Source organism: Anastrepha obliqua, chromosome 2 (genome assembly GCF_027943255.1).
Source record: "Anastrepha obliqua isolate idAnaObli1 chromosome 2, idAnaObli1_1.0, whole genome shotgun sequence".
NCBI classification, from domain to species: domain Eukaryota; kingdom Metazoa; phylum Arthropoda; class Insecta; order Diptera; family Tephritidae; genus Anastrepha; species Anastrepha obliqua.
The window spans coordinates 61398613-61409628 of NC_072893.1; the positions used below are offsets into that span (position 1 = coordinate 61398613).

Genomic DNA, 11016 nt, shown 5'->3' on the forward strand with positions numbered 1-11016 from the left:
TCTTGCAACCGTTCATTTTGCTGTAGTTCATACATTTTTTTTCTGGTATGAAAAAACCATCTCACGTGTCAACTGTCCGGAGTGGATAACAATCAGTACATAATTTCTTAATTTCACAAATTTCATTCATTGCTTATATTGGCCGAATATACGTACAGGTAGTTCTGGCAACGTAAAACCTACCAGCCTAACACCGCTTGCACTATCTTTCGAACAATGGGTTGTGTTGCAAGCTATGGAGCAGCTCCGGTTCTTGTAGCCGATTGCATTCATATCGTATATTCCACTGAAATAATTAATAATTCTATTTTCTAAAAACCACTAAAAACCTTACAAAATCACGCTTGGAACATTTATTTTATTTAATTTGTTATAGTTGCAAATGAAAAATGTACCAATACGATTTTCAGTTTACTTTTTCTTCTTTTTGTCCGCATCACCATTTTCTTCATCCTTCAATGAACAAGGCGGACAGGAATGCAGGTAACCGCCCTCTGCCATGCGCATAAATGACTTATCCGCATCATAATTGCTTAAATAACGAAAAAAGAATATTTACGGAAATAAATGAAAAGTAAATAATGCCAAATATTTTGAAAAAATTTGCTAACTTATAAAAATTGCGATATTTCTTCTTGCGTTGCTTATTATGCAACAGGTTGAAAGTTAAGCCGGCAAACAAGGCGGATGCGACCGCAACCGTTATGTTGCGTAGCGCCATCTGACGATGATTGTTAAATAGTTGTGGAGGCAACTTGGCTGGGGCCTTTGATTTTTGCTTGCTCATCTTTTTACTTGCGACGTGTTCAACTATAAATGAAGGGAGATGAAATTTGAAGGGTGAGACCTGCAAAGCAGTCACCTACCTTACGCTTGTGCAGCTATGCGCTTGAAGGTAATTCTTTAATTCGCTTTTATCAAATTAATTGAGATTGCAATTTACTTTAGGCTCGCGTCATTCGTAGAAAAGTCTGTAATTGAAATAAATTTTTTGAAGTTCTGTGTTTTGATTTTTCAGTTGTGCAAATAAGAAAAACTTATGACAACAAGTGGTTTTGATGTTTTTGAATGTAGCCCAGTGACACAAATGCCAAAAGCTATTTGTAATTTAATTGTAGAAATGATTCAATTACAATTATTCAAAATAATTATTAAAGCTTTACTCACTTCTGACATTACATTTTCGACACTCCCTCACAAAAGATTGCATTTAAGAAGAAGAAAGTGGAAAAAAATTTAGTCCCTTTTAGTAAAAATGGTGGCAAAAAAGTGGTTTTTATTTTCATTTAACGACTTACATACGTCCAGAACTCTCAAAAAATCGATTTTTTTTACAGATTATTATCCTTTATAGTTTTAGGCGTATTTCTTTGGAAGTCGATTGCAAAAACTCCCCATAGATACAAAGTTATGGTAGAAAATGTAACTGCCCGACGAGAGTTTGATGCGCACAGGTAGCTGTTCTTCGTTTGAGGCATCTGGTCTCGAGCGAAATGCACTTGAAAGCTTACACTCGTTTTTCTTGAAACTACTTTATCCGGCACGGTCTGCATGATAACTCATACAGTTTCTAATATTTTTTGATGCGATTTTTTTTTAATATTTGCAAGTGTTTTCTCTATAATCTGTCGAGTCGGATTTTGATATTTTTATTAAAAATTTTTATAAACATAATTAAAGTGTGACATTTATGACATAAATGGACAACGTAAATCTATTTTATATATGAACATATGTATTTATATGTATAAATAAATGTATGGTAAAAATAGAAGAGAAGAATAGATGGCGGCCGCCACAGCCGTATGGGTTGGTGCATGACTACCATTCGGAATACACAGAGAGAACGTAGGTTCGAATCTCGGTGAAACACCAAAATTAAAAAACACATTTTTCTAATAGCGGTCGTCCCTCGGCAGGCAATGGCAAACCGCTGAGTGTATTTCTGATATGAAAAAGCTCCTCATAATTAAAAATATCTGCCATTCGGAGTCGGCTTCCTCCATTTGTGGAACAACATCAAGACGCACACCACAAATAGGAAGAGGAGCTCGGCCAAACACACAAAAAGGGTGTACGCGCTAATTATATACCTATATAAAAATAGAAGTTATTAGCAGAAATTTTCAATAATGACTTTTAATCGAAAAATGGTTTCACTGAATCCAGTAATCATATTTTGCTTTTCGAGTTATTAAGCAATTAACAAATCGCGTATAGCTTTACATAAATCGATAGCAAAACTTTAAATGCATTTTTCTCAAAACTATGTTTTTTGAACTGGTGATCACTGTGACTTAAAAATCGCTTGGTAGATTTCAATAAAATTTATACTGCTTTTGAAAAACAACAGAAAACAGAAACAGAATTTTTTTTTTCAAAAATTTCGATTTTTTTAAATAATCAATAGTCGGTTTTTTTCTCGAAAATCTGAAAAATATATCCTGAGGCTGCCATATTGCTAATTTAAAAAAAAAAAAAAAAGCTTCGGTCTGGCACAAGATCACCTATTAATAATTGAATTGAATTGATTGAAGCCGGGCTGGAAGCTGACGAATACACAATGGGCGTGGACATTGGGGGGCTTTTGATAATGGCACTTTCGGCTCAATATGTTCTTCTGCCGAACGACAAGGAGTTAATCAAACCATTTTAAAGTGGATATATTCCATGCTCTCTGAGAGGCTGTTAACCGCTGGTTAGAGCGGTGACGAACAAATCACAGCCAGGGCCAAGCAAGGATGTTCCCAAGGGGGTGTTCTTTCTCCGTTGCTGTGCTGCTTGGTCGTAGACTCTCTACTAGTGGAGATGCAGGAACTCGATGTCTGTGCGCTAACATCGGATAAATCCCTAAGAAGGCTTTGCACGAAAGTGCAGAGGATTCTGGACAAAATTGATGACTGGTGCATGAGACAAGGTCTTTCCGTTAATCAGAACAAAACAACCATAGTCTTGTTTACGAGAAAACGGAAATTGGATGGACTCAGCCTTCCAACCCTGAAAGCTGTGACACTTGGTCTTTGCGGTGAAGTTAAATATCTAGGAGTAATTTTGGATAAGAAACTGACTTGGGAGACAAACGTTTCACTGAAGATGAATCGCGCATTGAGGATTTTTCAGCAATGGCGTAGAGCCTTTGGTAAAACTTGGGGTCTGAAACCTGCTGTGGTCCTATAGATATACACAGCACTTATCAAACCAATCATCACTTACGCTTTTGTGGTTTGGTGGCGACGGAGCATGGTTAAGTCCACAATCCGAGAACTATACAGGCTGCAAAGAAGTGTATGTTTATACATTATGGGTGCCATGAGTACAATCTCTGGTGATGCCCTAAATGCTATGCTTGATTTGCTCCCCCTGGATCTTAAGATACAACAGGAAGCAATAAAAGCAATGTGTATACTCCATAAATATGGTTTCTGGCACGAAGACGGAACTTCGGGATACAGAGAAATCTTTAAGTTGCTATCTGAGCAGTATCCACTGTTTTTGGCACCTAAAGATGACCTGATACCCATAAAAAACTAGAAAAACTTGGTAGAAAAGACATTTGGTTGATGATCGGTATTATTCTAGACACAACTCGTGGGATCAACATATGACCACCATTGGAATCATTGAGGATCCGATGTGCCTGTATTACTTAGAGGAGGCGTATACCACTGAGGACATTCTCTGTGAGTGTCCTGCCTTTGCTAGAGCACGGCTACGAGTTTTGGGTTCCGATGTCACGAGAATGAGTAATATTCGTTCTCTAAAACTGAAGGATATTTACAGATTTGCCAAAGAATCTACAAAATACACTCAGGACTAACTACCTTTGTCTCTGTCTCTATTCTTTCGTATCTCTTTTTCTGATACTTTTCTCCTTTCTCATTGACTATCTACCCTCTTTCCAGAGCTTTAAATACAATGGGCTTTTTAGCCTGAGTGTTTTAGGAGCCACCAAGTCTCCTGGCGTTCCTTGGCTCGAGCTTTTCAAATTTCAATTTCAATCTATTCATAAAACGAATTTCTCTTGTTCGATTGATTTTAGATGAATCTCCAAGGACTTATGATGACCACCGCAAGCGATAACTTTTACAATTATTAACTTTTTGTTTTGAAATTTTGCTAAAGTCAAGTCGAAATGTGATGTATTAAGGCTATGTTTTTTTTTGTAAAATAAAGCAATTGACTAGCAAAAAAAAAATTATAATCTGTTAATTGACTAAAACTAAGCTTTAATCATACTTATATGTATCTTTCTTTACTACGATTGCCTACGTAAGTTCCGAGTTTTGATCCCCAAGTCACGATTTTTCGTAGACTACTAGGTTGTTCAATGAGTTTTGCGGTTCGATAAGAGAGGGCGTTGATACTAGCCTTATAATTTTTTTATTTTATTGGCGCACTCTTCATCTCAACGTATGTATGTTGAGTTTCATTTTAATCCATCTATTCATTCTTTGATTACCAGCCATTAGTACCACCGTGTCGCAGTATTTTCTACAATGGAAAAAATCGAGTATTGTCCGATGATTGAATTTCTATCTTTGCTAGGCAACGGAAAGGAGTTTTTGCCATCAATTAGTATAGTAAAAAGATGGGTTGCCTAATTTTAACGTGGTTGTACAAGACTTGAAGATGATCGATGTCAAGTACGTCCAAAAACAGCAACAACACCAGAGATCCTAGAAAAACACAAGAAATAGTATAGGAACATCGGCAACTGACTAAAACAGCTTTAGTAAAAGCCCGCGGCATCTCATTGGGCAATGTAAAAAATATTTTGATTGAAGTATTGGATTTTCCGGCCATTTGCGACGTACAGCATCTCTCAAACACTTCAAAATGGATAAATAATATTCTTTATTGACTGTCTGGCCCGATGGCAGGTACTCATGGTGCACTACGCCTTGGCAATTGAGGAAAACAGTCAACATCCCCTTCCCGGTACGTTTTGATCATAAGGTATATACATATATATATATATGGCGATCATATGATGACCGCTGTTGAGGAAAATATTATATCAGGCGATGCTCAGAGCCAAGGCGCATTCATTAAAGGTGGTGGCGCTCGACGAACATTCATAGAAAAATCTCAACAAAAAAAGCAGAAGAGAAAAACAAAAGTTGGAGCTAGACGATTGTGCGGATGGAACGGCTTTCCGTCATTTTATTTCCGGCTGTACCCTGCGAATGAAAAAAAAAAACGGCTAATCAATCAACAAAGGGGGTGAAGCGCTAGTTACAAACGGTTTTCCAAAAGCAGGTGTTATTTTGAATAGCCCGCTATTTCGGTAGATATCACTTTTGAAGCTGTCATTTTTTGATATCTGACAAGTAGGAACTACGCCATTAATAAAAATGGAACGGTATACACTTAAACAACGCACTGAAATTATTAAAATTCACTATAAAAATGGTGAAAATTTGACAGAGACGGTTCGTAAAACTCGAACCTTTTGGGTAATCGTGAAGCACCTTGTCGGACCGTAATACAGACAGTCGGTTCCCACGACAGTCGGTTCTACGTTACCGGCAAAGGACTGTCACTTCAGCAGCATTCCCCATATATGCATGGGGATTGTTTATGCTGCCAACAACAACCGTAATACAGAAATTGCTGAAAAAATTCAAGCTGTTGGGACAAGTTAGTGATGTGAAGAATAAAATCCGTGCTCGTTGCTCAAGAACAACCGAAAGTATTGCTGTTGTAGCCGAAAGTGTTGAAGGAAACCCAGGTTTGTCCATTGCTCGTCGTTCTTTGGAATTGGGCATTCCAAAAACGTCATTACACCGTATTTTGCATAAAGATTTGGGTCTTAAGGCTTATAAAGTCCAGCTAACAAAAGAACTCAAGCCGGCCGATCATCAACAATGTCGTGTCTTTGCTGATTGGGTCGTTGAAATGCATGGAAATGATCCGGAATTCCATCGAAAAATCATCTTGAGTGATGAGGCCCATTTCCACCTCGGTGGCTTCGTCAACAAGCAAAATTGTCGGAACTGGGGCGCAGAAAATCAAAGAGTTATTGTTGAAAAGCCTCTTTATCCTCAACGTATGACTGTTTGGTGCGGGTTATGGTCCGGCGGAGTCATTGGACCATACTTCTTCGAAAATGAAGCTGGATCAACAGTTACGGTGAATGGATTGCGTTATCGAGAGATGGTTAACGATTTTTTATGGCCGGAATTGGATGGTATTGATCTGGAAAGCGTTTGTTTTCAACGAGACAGCTCTACGTGCCACACAAGCAACGAAACCATTGATCTTTTACGGGAATAACACCTCTTATTGGAAAACCCTTTATATACCATATACGAGTATATATAATATTATATATTCATAATCTGCTTGTATAGTAGTAACATCTTCACTATCTAAAACTAATATTAGCCTATACACAACCAAATTATTTGGATGTTAAAAATTCCAAATTTAAAAGTTAATTTCAATTTGTTTTGTTGGTTGCTTAAGCGGAAATAAATGGAACACCTACCAAAGCGTGCTGCTGCTGTTAGTCTGTTTTATTTGGAAGGTAGTTCTTTCATTCTCTTTTGTGTTTTTTTTGTTTTCATACTTAAGTTTGTCACAGGAAAAACAATTTTTTTCTTAAATAGACTAGGGTAATCGCGCTGGAGTGGAGACATTTTGTATACTCGTAATCGTATGCGATCTGAAATTCAAATTTGCCTCTAAAAGTACTTGACAATATTCTTGTCACCAGTGTGACACTTCAATGCCGCTGTGCCGCTGCGCCACGCGAAATCACTGTCATGTGCCCTTCCGAACTCCCGGCAAAGGTGCTACATGATATTCGACGTTGCCTGCATTGTTGTTGCTTGCAGTTATTGCTGTTGTTGTGTAAGTTGAACAAACTGCAGTTGCAAAAGTTGCAACTTAGGTTGCTGGCTTATTTTTTCCACTGCTTTTATAAAAGCTCGTTAGTTGTACGGGTATGTACTCGTACTTCTTGTTGTTGCCGTAGTGGCGGTTATTCACTTTTGTTGTTGTCAAGGTTACTTGTGCAACTACCTCAGATTGTTCTTGTAGTTTGTAGATTCTTTTGTGTTGTTGTTTATTTTGAAAATGTTATGTTTTGTTTTTCGTTGCACCGAAAAACTTTTCCACTACAATTTCCAGCCGGATTGTTTTTCGAAGCTGATTTTGCCAGCAATGGGCCACCGGTGTAAGGAAGGCTGACAACTGCAATAACAACTACTGCATATTGCAACAAAAGCTGTACAGTTGCATGCTGCAGTTGCAAGCTGCGGTGGCATGTATGTCAAATTCACTTTAAGTTGGCCTTTTGGTTGTGCGATGTTGAAAATTTCATTTGATTTTAAAGTTTCGTTGACGTAGTTACCTTCGAATCTATAGTAGGTGTACGTGTATATGTGCATTCATATACGGGTGCAATTGTGTGTGTTTATGTCACCGTGGTAAACGCGTATGCTTGCCATGTGTATCCCCTAGCCACAGTTTATTTGGACTGACTCCAAGTGAAATGGTGCGAAAGAGATTTGCCATTGCTCGGTATATTCTACTCTTCCAAGGCTTCGGTGTTCAGTCAGACATTGGTAGCAACCTGCAAGAGATGCACTGAAATATGCGTACCCTGCTGGAAAAACCTTAGCTAGTGAAGTAAAAAGGTTGTTTGAAATGCATGTCAAATGTCAAAAATATCTTCTCTTCTCTATCGGCGTCAGCGTATTTACGGTGCTAAGAAAGTGCTTGAAATTGTTCAAAAGGGACAAGACAATTCATGCCCGACCAAATTTCGAAAATACATGCTATCCAACTTTAAGGAAAGCGGTGTATGTACAAAGCAAGGCGACCAGAGTTCCACTTCTGTGGCCTCCATAGTTGAATTGGTTGTGTGTGACTACCATTCGGTAGGTCATGGGCTCGAAATCCACTGTGGGTATGAAATACCAATGACAGAAAAGACTTTTTTAATAGCGCTTGGCCTTCGGCAAGTAATGGCAAACATTCGACCGACTTCCATGGAAAATGTCCTTATAAAAATCCATCTGCCTTTTGTCGTCGACATAAAACTGTATGCCCGTCCATTTGTGGAAAAACAATAGGACGAGCACCACAAATATGAGAAGGAGTTCAGCCAAATACCTGGCAAAGGATGTGCGTGCCAATTATATGGATTTATACGAGGGGTGCCTTTTATATTTCGGGATTTGGCAACCCTGGTGTTGCAATCTGGCAACTGACAGCTGTATCGCAAAGTTTGACATTTTTTGGCTTTTACGTACTCAGAACGTTTTGAAATACCAGCGCTATTTGTGTTGTCCAAAAATGGAATTAAATCGTGAACATTTTCGTGCGATTATTTTTTACAACTTTCGACGTGGATTAACTCAGCAACATTGCATGGATAAACTTAATTCATTTTTTGGGGATGAAGCTCCATCAAGGACCAGTGTTTATCGATGGTATGGTGAATTCAATCGTGGTCGTAGCTCACTCCAAGACGAATTTCGTGAAGGTCGTCCAAAATCAGTTGTTGTTCCGAAAACCATTGATGCTGTGCGCGAACTGATATTGCAAGATCGTCATGTGACCTATCGTGAGATTGAGACAACCTTAGGCATTAGTGGGACCAGCATACATTCAATATTGCATAAACATTTGACTGTCAAAAAAATTTGTTCGCGTTGGATCCCACACAATTTGTCAATCGCTCAAAAAAGGCTCGTGTCGATTGGTCGAAGGAAATGCTCAAAAAATACGATCGCGGGGCTTTGAAACACGTCTATGACATCGTGACAGGTGATGAATCATGGATTTACGCGCATGAGCCCGAAAGTAAAGAGCAGTCGACTGTATGGGTGTTTGAAGATGAGCCAAATCCAACAAAAGTTGTTCGCGCACGAAGCATTTCCAAGCAAATGGTCGGCTGTTTATTCGGAAAAACTGGACATGTCGCAATCGTACCACTAGAAAAACGCAGAACAGTAAATTCTGAGTGGTACACAACCAGTTGTTTGCCAGTTGTCTTCCAAGAAATCAGGAAAACCAATCGCCAAAGACGGATCACTCTTCACCAGGACAATGCGAGCTCTCACACATCGGCTCAAACAACTGCATTTTTTAGCACCAAAAACATCGAATTAGTGGGTCATCCGCCGTATAGTCCTGACTTGGCACCGAATGACTTCTTTTTATTCCCGTACGTAAAAAACAAACTGAGAGGTCAACGTTTTTCGACCCCTGAAGAAGTGGTTGCGGCATTCAGAATGCATGTTTTGGAGGTACCTCATTCAGAGTGGCAAAAGTGCTTCGACAATTGGTTCAAACGCATGCAAAAGTGTATAGATCTTCATTGAGAATATTTTGAAAAACAATAAAGTGATTTTCGATGATTAAAATTTGTTTTTGTTCTCTAATCCCGACATATAAAAGGCACCACCCCTCGTATAAAGGTTTATTTCGAATTACCAAGTAAGTTGGTTTCCAAAGAGTGCAGCTCTCTCTGGGAGAAGTTCAAGGATTTGTAAAGCACAATAGTAATATTTCGCTCTTATGGAGAGCGCGATCCCGATAATCTAATCTGTACTTGTATTTCTCATGCCGAGAACTACAAAAGATGCATAATGGTGTTATGTCAGGCTACGCTCAAAGCCTGTAGATCGGTAATGACTAAATTGTAGTATTCTCAAATATGTGAACTTTTTCGACACCACAACGTGAATCTGCAATCCTTTTCTTTCAGAAAAACTTTCATGCAGACATGGGCGACAGGAAAGAGTTCTAAGATAGAACTTGAGAAATGGAGTTCAAGCCTTCGTCAATTCCCTCAAAGCGTTAATTCGAGTCCATTTTATTTTCCTAAATTCAGCAGCTGAGCGGTTATTAACAGCAACTAATCTAATACAGACGCGTGTATTGTGTGGAGTTCACATTGAACCGCATTCGAAAGACGCGGAACTGAGAAAACGACTTGAGAGGGGATTGAGCGTAGTCTGGAGTTTTATTTGTTAGGTTGACCTCGCCTTGTTGACTTGTTGTAATAAGCCTGCCTCCTTTGCGAATCTAAGTAAGCCCGGATGATACATTTTAACTTCTCATATTGTAGAGCTCCTAGACCGGGTTATACCTAATGCAGGGAAATAATAGGCCTCTTCTATTCGCCATTTCCCCGCTCGCACGTTACCAACATATGTTCATTTGCATCAGTTGCTTCATCTATTCGCCACTTGCTAGGGCTTGGTGAAGAGAAGAGGCCCAATATAGACGGTATTCTAGAGTTCAACTCTCTTCATTTCATTGAAAAATCTTCAGTTATCGTTATTTGCGATTCCTCTCTTGTATGCATGCACCGCTAGCAAAAGGAGAATTCTGCTTTCCTTTCTGGACAGGTCTAATATGAATCTGGCCTATTTATCTGCATTCTGTGCATTCATGATTTTCGCGGTTTTGCAAATGGCTAGATTGTTTCAAATCCTGTCCGTATTTTCATGCCCGCAACGATGCCATTTTCTTGTTCAAATGGTACCTAAGCAGCGCTTTTGGCAATCTCATCTACAATTTCGTTTCCTGCAATGCCTTTATGTTCGCGTACCCAATAGTTGTGCAGTCGTCCGTCTGCGGCCAGTCTCCCCATGGCTTCCCTGCTCTTAAGAACATTTTGAGATGCAATTTCATATGAGCTTATTGCTTCTATAGCCGCTTGCCTATCAACGTTGGCCTATTTCTGCAGCCTTTCCTACTGCAAAGATTTCTGCTTGAAAGACACTGCAGTGATCAGAGAGCTTAAATCGCCGCTTGATGCTTACCTCTTTGCAATAAATCCCTGCACCTACTCCGCCCAACATTTTCGAGCCGTTCTAATAGATATAAACGGAGCTAAAAAGATATACTGAATATTTATTCAAAATTTCCTATGCGAATGCCTCTTTCCTGCTCAGATGTTAGAGGTCCCACTGCTGCGATAAGCTTAGAATAGTTTAGGCACAGACTCGTAGAAAGAGCTAATGACTTTTGCCGGATTTTTTTAAGTGTAGAGAA

The 11016-nt window shown here is 39.1% G+C and overlaps 1 protein-coding gene across 1 annotated transcript; it reads right to left on the reverse strand.

Moving 5' to 3' along the window:
* Positions 1-348: 348 nt before the first annotated feature.
* LOC129239324 (uncharacterized) lies at positions 349-1060 on the reverse strand. The gene is made up of 3 exons (XM_054874759.1): positions 867-1060; positions 612-810; positions 349-532 (listed from the first exon to the last, which is right to left on the reverse strand). The coding sequence occupies exons 2-3, from the start codon at positions 785-787 to the stop codon at positions 412-414; spliced, it is 297 nt and encodes a 98-aa protein (XP_054730734.1). The 5' UTR covers positions 788-810; positions 867-1060; the 3' UTR covers positions 349-411.
* Positions 1061-11016: the final 9956 nt, after the last annotated feature.